The sequence below is a fragment of the Camelina sativa genome, chromosome 18 (assembly GCF_030686135.1).
Source record: "Camelina sativa cultivar CO46 ecotype springtype chromosome 18, ASM3068613v1".
NCBI lineage: Eukaryota > Viridiplantae > Streptophyta > Magnoliopsida > Brassicales > Brassicaceae > Camelina > Camelina sativa.
The window spans coordinates 5732952-5747904 of record NC_141897.1 but is presented as its reverse complement, the minus strand read 5'-3'; the positions used below and the strand labels follow the sequence as shown (position 1 = coordinate 5747904).

Here is a 14953-nt window from a genome sequence, read left to right as displayed (position 1 = left end):
GGTAGTGAAGCAGCAATAAATTAGGTTTTGACAGATAAATAAGTAGAGCAAACCTGGGCCAGCTTGTTGTAGAGGCCATATCCATAAGATTATTCTTGGACGGAGAAAGATAAATTAGTGGGCCAGAAAGTGATGGGCCTACCACAAAGGAAGGGTTTTGCCTTGTGATTGCTGTCTTTTCAACGGAACGAGCGGCTGCTCACTGTCCCGATTTAAAGTCACCGACAGCAACTGATCGGAGACAGAGGCCTTCGCCGGATATGAGGAGAGATTGGATCTTGGCAGAGTAGTCGTTGGAAAGGATCTGGAGAAGCCTAAGCTTCCCGTACAGAAGAGAGAACCGTCGTGCGTCGTCGACGACTCCACCGAACATGGCACATCTGATGGTCCAAGAGGGATGCCTCCTGCCATCAACAAAGTCCGGTGTGAGCGTTCTTTTGGGGGACTTGGATTAGATCTATAGGTATATGGTTGAGCGAAGAGAGTATGATTCACCTTGAAGCTTGCATCGCTTGAATAAAAAATTGCCCTCATAGAAGTTGTGAACAGAGATGGAGCTGGGAGGACAAACGCCGGACCCCATTGTCTTCTGCCGTCGTTGAGCTTTTGGTCATCGTTGAGGGACAAGGAGGGAAGGAAGGTTTGTGGTGGTTGAGACAAGGTTTGCATAATAATGAAGCTGAATGCATCGAAAACCAACTAAGAATAGCAAGCACTAAACAGAGCAAGTAGATAAGAGGAGCAAACTCCTTACGCTGGCGTTTTGCGCCATCGCCAGCGTCGGAAACCATGTTCGGAGAGGGTTTCTCGATAGTTGTGTCTGGGAGAAAAAATCTTCGGTCGAATTAGTAACGAATTTTACATTCATTTGACATTGATTTCATGCAAGAGAAAAACAAAATAAAAACTTGATGGCTAAGTTCAAAGTTGGTGTTGGTAAGATTAACATCACATATTGAATCAATATAATTGGAAAAATACTTAGGTTTTTTTCACCCTTAGAGCAAACTCATGGGTAATACTACCGTGAGTGTCTTTTGAATTAAAAAAAAAAAATTGAGGAGAGAGACAGATCTCGTGTCTCCCAGCAGATAAACTAAGACCTTTTCAGATCCTCTCTTGCTTTTCTGTCACCATTTAATTGGTTAATTTGAAAACAAAAATAATTAATTAAATTAGATAGCAGCTTTTATATTAAAATAGTAATAAAATCAATTTAGCATCTTAATTTTGAAGGTTGGCGGATGGACATGCCGTTAGGGATCAACCCAAGTATGTCTCATATAATTGTGATATAGCAATATAGGTAATATTAAAAAAGGTGTTTGGTATAACACTCATTGGAGGATTTATTTACGTATATGAGAAGGTTATATATCTGTTGTTTAAAAGTAGACCCTTTTTGAACAAAAAAAAAAAGTAGACCCTAGAACTGAATAGTAAACGATTGTTAATAAAAAAAGTTTTCCAACTGTTTTTATCTAACCATAGATCTGCGATATAAAAGGATTTTTTTTTTTTAATTTTTAAAATGAAGGAAGAAAGTCTCACTATAAATTTAGAAAATGTTGTTGTCGATCGAGATGAGGAACTTGAAGTTTGCAAGAACGAATCAGAGCAAGAATTAAGGGGCAATTGTCTTCTTAATTCTATAAATGTTTTAATTGACTTAGCATGTGGTATTTGTTGAAGTTAGTTGTAACAGTTTATTTGCTTAATATGCTTTTAATGCAATACTTAATTTTGTAGGCTGAGGAATAGTGGTTAGTGTAAAAAGTTAAATCTATAGTCATTTATATGATGTTTATGCATAGTCTCTACCACAAACTGTTTACAATTGTTTTGTCTCAGAGACAAGTATACTAAGAGGACCAACCTTAAAGGACCGATCTCAAACCCCATCTCTTGTTTTGCTTTTCAAAATGAAACTCCACTCATTTTCTCAGTTTCTGGTCATCCCCAATTTGTGGAAACAAACAATAAAACCCAGCCTGGACTTCTTGTTATCTTTCTATTATTCTAACAAAACTTGCCCAATTTTTCTTTGAAATAATTCTCTTTTATTATTATCATTATTAAATGAATTATGGAGAGACATATAGTATAGGAACAGTAACTCCTTGTCTATACACGTAATAAAATAATTACCTCTACTGTAATTTTTAAATTCCATGTCACACACTAAACACTTTTTTTTTCCCTTTCTGACAAGAAAGAACAACATATTAAGGACAAAAGAAAAAAAAATCAAATCAAGAATCCTTAACCTTATCATCACGATCAACGGCGCTTGAGTTCTTGCAATGAGCAATGGCCGCTTGAATCGCAGCTTGTAACTCTTCCATGGTGCTATCACTAGAAGATGATGACGTCGACGCTGAGCTTGACGATAGTCCCGCCGTGGACACTCGGAGATGTCCACTATTAGTCGGAGATGTTCTCATTGAAGCCGGAGCCGAGAACAACTCACCTCTCCTTCCTCTTATCAGATCTCTCTTGTTGTACGATCCACTAATCATTGTTTTGCTGTTTCCGTTCGTACCCATGAGAGAGGATGAGAAAGAATAAGATGAAGTCTGTCTTCTGTTTCTAAACTGCGTGCCGTTTCCTCTCCTTTGAAACAACATCCTTTTGTACTTCTTGACAGCGTGACTTAGGTCTAAGCTCATAGGTTTTTTGATCTTCTGCTGCTGCTGCTGTTCTTGTTCTCGCTCGTTGCTTTCAGACCCTTTTTTCCACTTTGATAAACCAAAGAGAGAAAATGACTTGACGGGTTTGGTTTTTACCCGGTTCTCACCTTCTGCTATATCGCCCGTACTGTTGTTGTTCTTTGCCTCCGTACTGATGTTTGTGATAGCGTTTTCCGTGTTGTTATTGTTGTTCTTTGTGGTAGGCTGGTCAGGTTCATTAACGGGGAGGGTAAATCCGTCATTATACGAGCCGGTGGAAGTTCGAGGAGAGACAGGGAGGTGAGAGAGGAGGTGGAGAGGGAGAAGATGGCCGTGGAAGAAGATCTCATCGGCTGGGGACAAGTCGACGGCGAATGGATCGGTTTGTTGATAAGACGATGTCGTTTTGTTTGAACCTCTAAGAGTAGGACTGATGTGTTTAGAGGAAGAAGAGAGAGGCTGGAGAGAGATAGTGAAAGAGAAGTCATGAGAAGGAGAAGAACAAGTGGATGATATTGGTGAAGGTGATGATTGTAAAGCTTCTTGTTTAGGGTTTTGCTTTTCAGAAAAAGTTTGAGAACTGTTCTTCACCTGTTGTAGATGGGTTTCCATGATGATTGAGGAAAAAAAAGAAAAGAAAAATCAAAAAAGGGAAAAGGGAGTTTTGTGTTGATCAAAGGATATGATGGTATAATAATATTATTATTTAGGTTCGGTCTTGAGACTTACATTAAGTGGGGTTCTATGTTTTTCTTTTGATGCCTTTATTTATTTATGATTATTAGTATTTTTCCGGTTTTTCTGTAATGGTAGAAGAAGAATACGACAAAAACTTTTCTTGAGGAGAAGATAAGGAAGCCGTGGAGAGAGACGACCAACGAAGGAAAGAGAAAAATTATGGAATGGTCAATACAAAAATAGTAGACGAATTGTGTCGTGGAAAAAGGAATGTAATGCCAAAAACACATGTTAGTATTGATGTGAAAGCAAATTGGTTCGAGGTGGGATTGACATATCACATACCATATGTAGTGTATTTGGGTTGATTCAATATTTTGATTAGTCTTTAATTTGTAGTTATCGAGGTTTATATGTATGTAGATAGTTATATGCATTGGGGGTACTAATAGGAGAATGATCGACATATATTTTGATTCACCGAATAGTTAATTTTGTTCATCGTAGAAAGACGTCAGTTATATTGGATTAGTCAATGGATATATATGGTAGGCGATTCAAGCAGTATGGATAAACCAAACCAAATTGTTCGCTAGACGGTGTGAGGGAGTTCTTACCTTAGTTTTATGTCATGTCGTCACTTTTTAAAAATATGGGCATGTTTAAAATGGTCTCGAGAGACCACAAATGAGTGTTTTTCTTCTCCCAAAGATTCTCCAACATTCACATATAGAAAATGTGATTGGTCCGAGAGATGATTTATTATATGGGCTTGGTGAAAACAGATCCAAGGATCAATTTTTTGTTTGTGGATTTAAGAGGGTTGGGTTCTCGGATTGGGATTGAAACTTTTGGATGATAAATTCAGTCAGGGGAACTGTCCGTGGCAAGTCTTAGTTTAGCTAGAGGTTGTGTAGTGTGAGTGTGGGTGTTCATTTTTACCCCTCTCCTTGTATCATACAAATTTGGATCCCCTTGACTTGCTCCCAACTAAAAGTCTCTCCCCATGTGTTTCGTTGTCGTCGAGAAACAAAAATTCTCATAAGTTTTATGATACTAGATATTCACCCGCGGTGTACCACGAGGCTTAATTTGTTTAAAAAATGCAAAATATATTTTGTTTGGTAAATTAACTATATATGTAAGTTATTTTTGTATTTTGTAAATATATAGTATTTTGCATCTATATATTATGTAGTGTTCAATTTCTATGTTTTAGGTGTATACCGTGTATTTTTTATTATATAGGAAAAACAATATCATACAGTTTCTTAAATATTTAAATCGTCGAGAAGTATTTTTTTAGTGTTTTATACATATTGCTCAGATTTGGTGAAGATGGTGTCTTCTCCCCAATACTGGCCGGCTTTCAAGACTTATCTCGAAGATATCAAGAGTGACAGGGAGGAGTTTTCTTCTTTCTCTTTAACTTTGATTTCACGCAATGCTAATGTAAATGCAAATTTTTTGGCAATCAAGCAATCAAACATGCAAGCAAGCAACAAACAATCAGAGATGGCATGCGGAAGATAATGAGCTAATCAATAAATCAAGCAAGCAATCAATCAACTACAACAACATGCAATAAACTTGAATAAAAGCAAAAGTGTTTTAAACAAGTTTTAACTTATGGGCCCGATATGCTTCCCCTCCTTAACAACTCTGTGAACACCCGCGCTGCAGCCACAAAGGCATGCAACCGAACATCACCTCGAGCTACACCGTCGTGTAGACAGCGTCGGCCAGGGTAGCGAGCCCAGTAACCTCCAAGCTCTTCGTCCCAAACCCTACAACTCACGAACATGGGTTACATGTCGCGGCTGCATGCTGTATGGATCTGAGGATAGCCATACCCTAGTCTAACTACGCTAGCCGGAATTTCTCGCGGACTACACGTATTAAGACTTCAACAAATTGATACTTGAGTTTTTATGGTTTTTAAGCTCATAATTTTACAAGTATCCTTTCCAAGTTACCACCTCTGCCACTAGAACATTTTGAGCTAACAGCTGGTGTAACCTCTCAACCGAGTTACTATTTTCATTACAAAATCATTTTGATCTAGCAACGAGAGTAACCTCACACCACATGCATTAAACAAGAAAAATCACAAAGATAAATCAAGTAAAAATGCAACTAAAACTCCAAGCAAACCGTTTACTAGATGGAGGTCATTGGGTTCCATCAAGCTCGGTGAAATGCCCCTGAACTCTTAGATAACCGGCAAACGGATCTCTCGGCGACGTTCCTTACTCGGCAGCACCTTGGATCCTTCTCTTGTTGCAATCGATTTCCTTCTCGATGCAACCGTTGATGGTGGATAGTCTTATCTTGGTCTTCCTCTTCCTTCACACCTTCTTCACGCCTTCTTCCTTCTCCCCTTTCTCTCCTTTCTCTCCCTCCTCTCCCTTTCTCTCCTTTCTCTTCTTTTTTTGTTTTTGATGATGAGTGAAAAATGAGAAGGGATGGCGAGCTTATATAGAGGATTTTGGGCGGTGGCACTCGCCAATGCATGTTGAGCGAGTGTTCACTTTGATGCCACAAAACTTGCTTGGTGAAAACACACAAGACTTGTCTCAAGAATGTCCTCTTCTCTTCTTGAGAATATTTGGTGGAGACATGTGTTACTTGGCCAAATAACCAACACTTCTTCTCCTTTGTCTCACACTCTTTCTTCATGCGATTTGATTGGTCAAATTTGTGAAAACATAATGATTATGTTTTTCTTCACTTTTTGCATGAATTTTAATTGGCCAATTAAGAAGACAAACACTACTAAATTTCCGGAACTTGTCTGCTCGGTCGGCGACATCATAGTTTCTCGACGGTTCGCGTCGCGGCTCGGTCTCAATCTACGAAATGGTCACGGACGACTCTGCGGTGCGTCTCGGATCTGCAGCATGCCTCGGACGAATTCTGCGGTACGTCTCGGCTCTGCGGTACGCAGTATGTCCGCGGTATGTGGTACAATACATGATACATGGTACCATCAGCCTTCTCTCGGTCCGTCTAGAATTTCTCGGACATTCCTTCAGCAATTCTTCTGCTCTCTTTCCTAGCCTTCTTTCCAAGTCCTTTCCAGGTCCTTTGGTCATGGTTTTCATTTTGAATTTTACTCCATGGTGAGGGTCATTACATTCTCCCCCCCCCCCCCTTAATAGAATTCGTCCCGAATTCCATAAGGATCTGATGGACCTGCTTCGTCTTCTTCGATGAACATCTGCGGGTACTTGGTTCGTATCCTATCTTCATCTTCCCATGTGGTGACCTTGCGGTTTTGCTTTCCCTAAAATACTTGGATTTAAGGAATGCTCCTGTTCTTCAGCTTCTGCATACTTCGCTCTCCGATCCCAAACGGTCCTTCAGGGTAAGTGAGATTCGTCTCCAATTCCTCAATAGGTTCAGGTACAATCATGTTAGGATTAGGAACGCGCTTCCGTAGTTATGAAACGTGGAAGAATTTATGCAATCGCATAACTTCTGGCATAGATAGCCGGTAGGCTACCTCTCCAACTCTCTTCTCGATCCGGTATGGTCTGATGAATCTCACTGCTAGTTTTCCAACCTTACCGAACCGGTCCTTCCCTTTCTGAGGTGCAACCTTCAAATACCCCATATCTCCAACTTCAAATTCTACTTCTCGCCTTTTACGATCTGCATACTTCTTCTGGCGGTCTTGTGCCTTCTTCATACTCTCTCGTATGAACTTGATCTTCCTTGTTGTCTCATAAATCAGCTTGTGGTTGAAACTCGTCCTTTCTCCTACTTCTGTCTAACAGAATGGTGTTCAACAAGGTCTTCCGTACATTGCTTCGAACGGGGACATGCCGATGCTTGAGTTATAACTGTTGTTATAGGCAAATTCAACCTACGTTAGATTCTTCTCCCAATCAGACGACCAGTCCAATGCGCATAGGAGGAGCATGTCTTCTATGGTTCGGATAGTCCTTTCTGTCTGCCAATCGGTCTCTAGGTGGAATGAGGTGCTCATATGAACATCCGTTCCTAGGGCTCTATGTAGATCTTGTCAAAATATGGCTGCAAACTTTGGATCATGGTCAGAGACGATGTTGGCTGGTACTCCATGCAGCTTCAATATCTCGTCTATATACTTTTCTGCTAAAATAGGGATTGATCCGTACTCTTCACTGGAACTAAGTGGGCAACCTTTGTCAAACGATCGACCACTACCCATATTGTGTCGTTAACTCGCCCTTTTTCTTGTCGGTAATCCTGTGATGAAATCCATCGAGATAGACTCCCACTTCCATGTTGGTATGGGCAAGTTGCGAAGCAATCCTGCTGGCACTTGATGCTCCACCTTGACTCTTTGACATGAATCACACTAACTCACCCAATCTGCTACTGCTCGCTTCAATCCAGGCCAATGGTAATACATGCGCACGTCCTTGTACATCTTGGTACTACCAGGGTGAATGCTCAATGCTGAGCTGTGGGCTGCTGTTAGGATCTCCTGTCGCAGTCTCGTCCGGTCAGGTACCGTGATTCTCCCATTAAGAAGTAAAGTGTCGTCGTCTGCTAAGTGATAACCACTAGCATTCGGTCCGTCTAAACTCCTTAATTTTTCAACAATCTTCTTCAGGTTTTCATCCTTAGGCTGCTCTTCACGAATTCACTGAACTAGACTGGCTTGAGTTACGGCTTGTAAAAGCCTTACCTTTTTCATTCATCGGCTACAGACTCCACATCTCTCTCGACGTTGACTTGCGCCCTCCTACGGCTTAGTGCATCTGCAACTACATTTGCCTTGCATGGATGATTTTGAATCTTCAAGTTGTAATCGGCAATGAATTCCATCCATCTTCTCTGGCGCAAATTGATGTCTGGTTGCGTGAACAAGTACTTAAGAATTTGGTGATCCGTAAATACCTGAACCACTTCTCCATATAGATATGACCTCCATATCCTTAGCTCAAACACCACGGCTGCCATCTCCAGGTCATGTGTGGGGTAATTATCTTCGTGTTTCCTTAATTGCCTTGAGGCATAGGCAATTACCTTGTCTCCTTGCATCAGAACACATCCAACTCCAACTCTTGATGCATCTGTGTACACGACATACAGCTGATTTGGCTCTGGCAATGCTAAGATTGGTGTTGTAGTCAGTGCTTCCTTCAACTTCTTAAATGCTTCCTCCACTTCCTCACTTCAAATGAATGGTAATCCTTTTCCAGTGAGTTGCATCAAAGGTTTAGCAATAGATGAAAACCCTTTTACGAACTTCCGGTAATAGCCTGCGAGGCCTACGAAACCTCAGACCTCTGTCACAGACGTTGGCCTTGGCTAATCCTGGATCGCGACTATCTTCTCGGGGTTGGCGGACACTCCTCGTTCCGAGACTCAGTGTCCTAGTAACCCAATCTCCCTTTGCCAAAATCTGCACTTGTTGAACTTGGCAAACAGCTTCTTCTCCCTTAGTCTTTCTAATACCTTCCTTAAATGTTTTTCATGTTCTTCGGCACTCCGGGAGTATATAAGGATGTCATCGATGAATATAATTACGAATTGATCCAAATAGTCATGAAAAACTTCGTCCATGAGTCGCACGAATGCTGCTGGAGCGTTGGTAAGTCCAAACGACACCACTACGAACTCTTACTGGCCATATCTCGTACGGAAGGCAGTCTTCATCACATCTGGTTCCGAGATCGAAATTTGGTGGTAGCCGGAGGCTAAATCATTCTTCAAAAACCAGCTTGCTCCTCTAAGTTGATCTAACAGATTATCAATCTGTGGCAACGGATACTAATCCTTAATGGTAATGTTATTGATTCCTCGGTAATCAATACACAAGCGCATGCTTCCATCCTTCTTCTTGACGAATATCACTAGGGCTCCCCATGGCGATGAACTTGGTCGAATGAAACATTTTTCTAACAAGTCTTCCAGCTGCGTCTTGATTTCAGCTAAATCGGCTGGTGCCATCCGGTACGACGCTTTAGCGATTGGGGTTGCTCCGGGCTCCAGATTTATGGTAAAAGGTTGACTTCTCGGTGAGGGCAATCCTTCTAACGGCCTGAATACATCCCCGTAGTCCTTTACGACTGTGATGTCCTCAACTTCCAGCTCTTCCTTGTCATCTCCTCCAGTGGTGGTAAGAGTGACTAGGTAAATGCTCCCTTCTTCAAAAGAATTTCCAATTCTTATTGCTGATGCGAAATGCCGTTTTGCTCGGGCTAATTCCGTAGAAAACGAGAGGTGTCCTTCCTCCATTTTCAAATATGACTCTGCTCCTGCTGCAGTCTATATGGGCTTGGTGTTCCGATAACCAATCCATTCCCAAAATAGCATCAAATCTCTCCATTGGCATCACAAGCGGATCAACCGGGAGGTTTGTATCTTGTAAGACTATCGACACATCTCTAAACATCCTTTTGGTCTTGAGCGGCGGTTGATTACCAACGGTGTAGACATTGATGTTCACTTCCTCCTCCTCACACATCTCCGAACTCATTCGCCACTTCGGGAGTCACAAAACTATTGGTCGCTCCCGAATCAAACAATACATTTGTGGGGTTACCACCCACAAGTAATGTTCCTAATGCAAAACAATTTTTTTAAAAAAATATGCAATGCAAAACTAAACACGCAATCACACAATCACACAATCAATCACAAGAGAGTTAGAACCCATTCAAACCTGATATCACGCCTTTCGCAAGCGCTGGTAGTTTGGGTGGCTCTGATCCTAAGGCATAAACATTAACTAGGGTCGCTTGTTTCTTTTCCGGGGGTTCCTTCACTTGCTGCACTGGCTGGGCAGGGTTAACAGTTTGGACGTTCAGTTTGGTCAGCCTTGACGGACATGAGGTCGCATAGTGTCCCATTTCTCCACAGTAGAAACATGTGATCAGCGCAAGATTGGGACTCTTCACCTCAGAAAGTGTCGGACAAGCTCGGGCAAAATGTCCGAGTTGACCACACGTTAAACATCCTCTTGGATCAAAATTGGTCATTGTACGTCCTCCTTGGTTGGCAGTCATGTTAACCCTACCACTGTTCGCACCTTTGTTCCGTCCAACTACTTGGTTAATCTTCTGGAAATTCACTACCTTGCTCTGTTGCACAGGTTCTTTCTTCTTCTCTTGAGCCATGACTCCTCTCTCTAGCTCTATTCCTTCCTCGACACTCACTGCTCCCTCCTCCATCTCAGCTAAACTACGATATGTCACAGCGTGCAACCTTCCTTAAATCTTTGGCCGTAGCCCATAAAGGAATCGACGAGGCATAGCTTCTTCGTCATCGTTTCCCTTGTACAGATACCTCCGAAGTCGGGTGAAGATCTGTCATTAGGCTCGGACACTCATATATCCTTGCTCTAGATGCAAGAGCTGATTCTCTAATTGATCGTGAGACTCTGGTGGAAAGTACTTCTGCTCGAACTCTCTCTTGAAAATCTCCCAAGGTATCGTCATGTAGTGCTAACGAAGAACTACACTATCCCACCATGCGCGTCCATCCTCCTCTAGAAAGTTAATCGCAGTCACCTTCTTGTATTCCTCTGGACATCCTGATGTCTCGAAATTCATCTCCAGTTATCTTATCCACTTGTCTGCTAACACCGTGTTCTGGTCTCCTTTGAACTTGCGGACTCCTAAGTTTCTCATCATAATAAATAGTTTTATGAAGTTAGATGATGGAGTCTGGGCTGGCTAGTTTCCTTGGTTCTGTTGTTGTTGTTGCTGGATCATGTGAGTTAAGAGATCTTGTATCATCTTTAGCGTTTGCTGGGTCTTGGGCACCCTCTGCACATTTGTATTCTCCTTACGTCCTTGGTCTTCTCTTGGAATACTTGGATTCGGGTTGGTAGCGAATGGTCCAACTCGCGAATACTCTCTATATGGCGGGTACACGTACTCAGTTGTGCTGAACCGAGTAGAACTGGTTGGCGAGTACCTCGGCGTCGCACCGGGTACATCCCACTCAAGCATATATGTGTTTGGCTCGTAAATGCCTGGAAACTACTCATCTCCTTTCTCATCTCCAAAATGCGGACCCCATTCCTCCGGACCAAACTATTGACTTGAACCCCTCCCTCTGTCCGGCAAAAAGCGCATCGATCTAGACCTTCCAGATCCTTGGCGAGACATCTGCATTCATCATCAATAAGAAGGGTTACGTAATCCCATCCCATCTAATCCTGAAGTGGTGAACAAACCGGATTCCTAAGGTGTCTATTTGCGACCATTTTGACTCGATAAAACATTTGAAAACACGAGTCCTAATAGCATCATAACCATTGTCTGATACCACCGTTGTAACGCCCCCGAACCGTCCTATGGCCGGATGGCCACGGACCGCCCCGGGACGCTACGCTGGAACCGTTCGCCAACGATCCGGACGAGGTTCAAGAACACATCAGGGCCCTTAGCCAGTCTGTCGGCGGTGTTTCCAACCGCATGGGACATCTTTTAGGCTTTGCGAGACATCCCAGACGTTGAGCCGACTTGGAGAAAGTCTATATCAGTTATTACTCGTACGAATAAGAAATCCGAATATATTAAGCAGATAAAGGGTTTATTACAAAACGGTAACCAAAAGGTTTAAAGAGTTTGAGATAAGGCTAGAGCCAAAGATCGATTACAAAACAACATACTTTGTTTTACAAATAAACACAAAAACTACTCCGGTTTCCTAACGTCCACCACTTCCTCTAGTGTTCTCTAGGGTTTCCTGCAAGACAAATTTTTACCATAAGTAATCTAATATTACTTAGTGAGTCACAGGGCTCCTGCAGAAAATAAACTCCAAATCCCCAAATCCCCAAAACAACAATCAATCAATCAAGCAAGCATAAAAACAAGCAATCAAGCAATCAAACATGTAAGCAAGCAACAAACAATCAGAGATGGCACGCGGAAGATAATGAGCTAATAAATAAATCTAGCAAGCAATCAATCAACTGCAACAACATGAAATAAACTTGAATAAAAGCAAAAGTGTTTTAAACAAGTTTTAACTTATGGGCTCGGTATGCTTCCCCACCTTAACAACTCTGTGAACACCTGCGCTGTAGCCACAAAGGCATGCCACCGGACATCACCTCGAGCTACACCGTCATGTAGACAGCGTCGGCCAGGGTAGCGAGCCCAGTAACCTCCGAGCTCTTCATTCCAGACCCTACAACTCACAAACATGGGTTACATGTCGCGGCTGCATGCTGTACGGATCTGAGGACAGCCATACCCTAGTCTAACTATGCTAGCCGGAATTTCTCGCGGACTACACGCATTAAGACGTCAACAAATTGATACTTGAGTTTCTATGGTTTTTAAGCTCATAATTTTACAAGTATCCTTTCCAAGTTACCACCTCTGCCACTAGAACATTTAGAGCTAGCAGCGGGTGTAAACTCTCAACCAAGTTACTATTTTCATTACTAAATCATTTCGATCTAGCAACGAGAGTAACCTCACACCACATGCATTAAACAAGAAAAATCAAAAGATAAATCAAGTAAAGATGCAACTAAAAATCCAAGCAAACCGTTTACTAGATGGAGGTCATTGGGTTCCATCTAGCTCGGTGAAATGCGCCTAAACTCACAGATAACCGGCGAACGGATCTCTTGGCGACGTTCCTTACTCGGATGCAACCGTTGATGGTCGATAATCTTGTCTTGGTCTTCCTCTTCCTTCACACCTTCTTCAGGCCTTCTCCCCTTTCTCTCCTTTCTCTCCCTCCTCGCCCTTTCTCCCCTTTCTCTCCTTTCTCTCCCTCCTCGCCCTTTCTCTCCTTTCTCTTCTTTTTATGTCTTTTTGATGATGAGCGAAAAATGAGAAGGGATGGCGAGCTTATATAGAGGGTTTTGGGCGGTGGCACTCGCCAATGCATGTTGAGCGAGCGTTCACTTTGATGCCACACAAATTGCTTGGTGAAAACACACAAGACTTGTCTCAAGAATGTCTTCTTCTCTTCTTGAGAATATTTGGTGGAGACATGTGTTACTTGGCCAAATAACCACCACTTCTTCTCCTTTGTCTCACACTATTTCTTCATGCAATTTGATTGGCCAAATTTGTGAAAATATAATGATGATGTTTTTTCTTCCATTTTTGCATGAATTTCGATTGGCCAATTAAGGAGACAAACACTCCTTAATTTCCGGAACTTGTCGGCTTGGTCGGCGACACCGCGGTTTGTCGACAGTTCGTGTCGCGGCTCGGTCTCAATCTACGGCATGTTCACAGAGGAATCTGCGGCATGGTCACAAACAACTCTGCGGCATGCCTCGGACGACTTCTGCGGCACCTCTCAGCTCTGCGGTATGCGGTACGTCTGCAGTACGTGGTACGGTACATGGTACCATCGGTCATCTCTCGGTCCGTCCAGAATTTCTTGGACATTCCTTCAGCAATTCTTCTGCTCTCTTTCCTGGCCTTTTTTCCAAGTCCTTTCCAGGTCCTTTGGTCATGGTTTCTTTCTAGATTATCCGAGAAGAAGAGTTTCTTTCCCTAAAATCAAGAAGAGAGTCTTCTACCATGCTGTTCCTATAGATCATTCTCACTGTGAAACAAAATCTGATGAAGAAAACTAGAATTTAGATACTAGAGATGATAAGAAGAAGCCACATGGCGTTATAAAAGAAGCCTCAAGCCTGACGAAGAAATAAGTTTTCAAACCGACAAAGTCTGGCTACGAAACTTTTTCACGCGACAAAGTCTCGACTTCGACTATGCATGATTGCAATAAGAATGAAATGAGAGAGGTCCTAAACATTTAGGCACGTCCTAAGGTACCCCAATATCAATCTCATACGACCTTCCTTGGTTCAGACACATCACGAACTACTTAGCAGCTGAGGTCGAGCCTCCTCCATTCTTCGGTTACCGTAAGAAATAGTTTTTGCGTGAGGATAGAAGATACTATTAGGATGAGCCATACCTATACAAGACGTGTGCTGATGGGGTGTTTAGAAGGTGCATTCCGGAAGAATACGTTCCAGGTATTCTCTTTGCTTGTCACAGATCAAATTATTGTGGACACTTTGCCAAATTCAAAACAATCACTAAGGCATTACAAGCTGGTTTTTGTTGGCCAACAATGTTTAAAGACACCCATGAATTTATATCTAAGTGTGATGCTTGTCAAAGGCATGGGAACATCAGTAAAAAAAATGTGATGCCGCACAACTTCATACAAGAAGTTGAAGTTTCAGATGTTTGGGGAATAGATTTCATGGGTCCTTTTCTTTCGTCCTATGGAAACAAATATATCCTTGTTTCTGTTGAATATGTGTCTAAGTAAGTAGAAGCTATTGCTAGCCCCATAAATGATTCAAAGGTAGTAGTAAAGATGTTCATGTCGATTATCTTTCCAAGCTGCCTTGAAAGCTTCATCTGGTCTTTGCTTGAAGGAGGACAGCTTCATTCTAAACTCATCAGACATAGAATCATCATAGAAATAATTTGGGAAAGCCACCTTAATTTGTTGCCAAGATGTCAAAGATCCAGCTGGCAACTGTTTCAACCAATGAGATGCTTCTCCTCCAAGTGAGTATGGAAAGAGCTTGCAGTAGATGTAGTCTTCAGTCACTCCACTGGCCTTGATACTAGTCACAAGATCTTCAAAATGTTCAAGGTGGT

At 42.1% G+C, this 14953-nt stretch overlaps 2 protein-coding genes across 2 annotated transcripts; both read right to left on the bottom strand.

Annotated features, from left to right (window-relative positions):
- Positions 1–138: 138 nt before the first annotated feature.
- Positions 139–772, bottom strand: LOC147921575 (uncharacterized). Its single transcript, XM_087497746.1, has 2 exons — positions 755–772; positions 139–699 (listed from the first exon to the last, which is right to left on the bottom strand). Exons 1-2 carry the CDS (start codon positions 770–772, stop codon positions 139–141), a joined length of 579 nt encoding a protein of 192 aa, XP_087353872.1.
- Positions 773–2037: 1265 nt separating this feature from the next.
- Positions 2038–3542, bottom strand: LOC104760689 (BRI1 kinase inhibitor 1). Its single transcript, XM_010483649.3, has one exon. The coding sequence runs from the start codon at positions 3279–3281 to the stop codon at positions 2253–2255; it is 1029 nt and encodes a 342-aa protein (XP_010481951.2). The 5' UTR covers positions 3282–3542; the 3' UTR covers positions 2038–2252.
- Positions 3543–14953: the final 11411 nt, after the last annotated feature.

Excerpts from the sequence above, each read along its gene's own strand:
- LOC104760689 (XM_010483649.3), bottom strand. The coding sequence starts at position 3,281 with ATGGAAACCCATCTACAACAGGTGAAGAACAGTTCTCAAACTTTTTCT.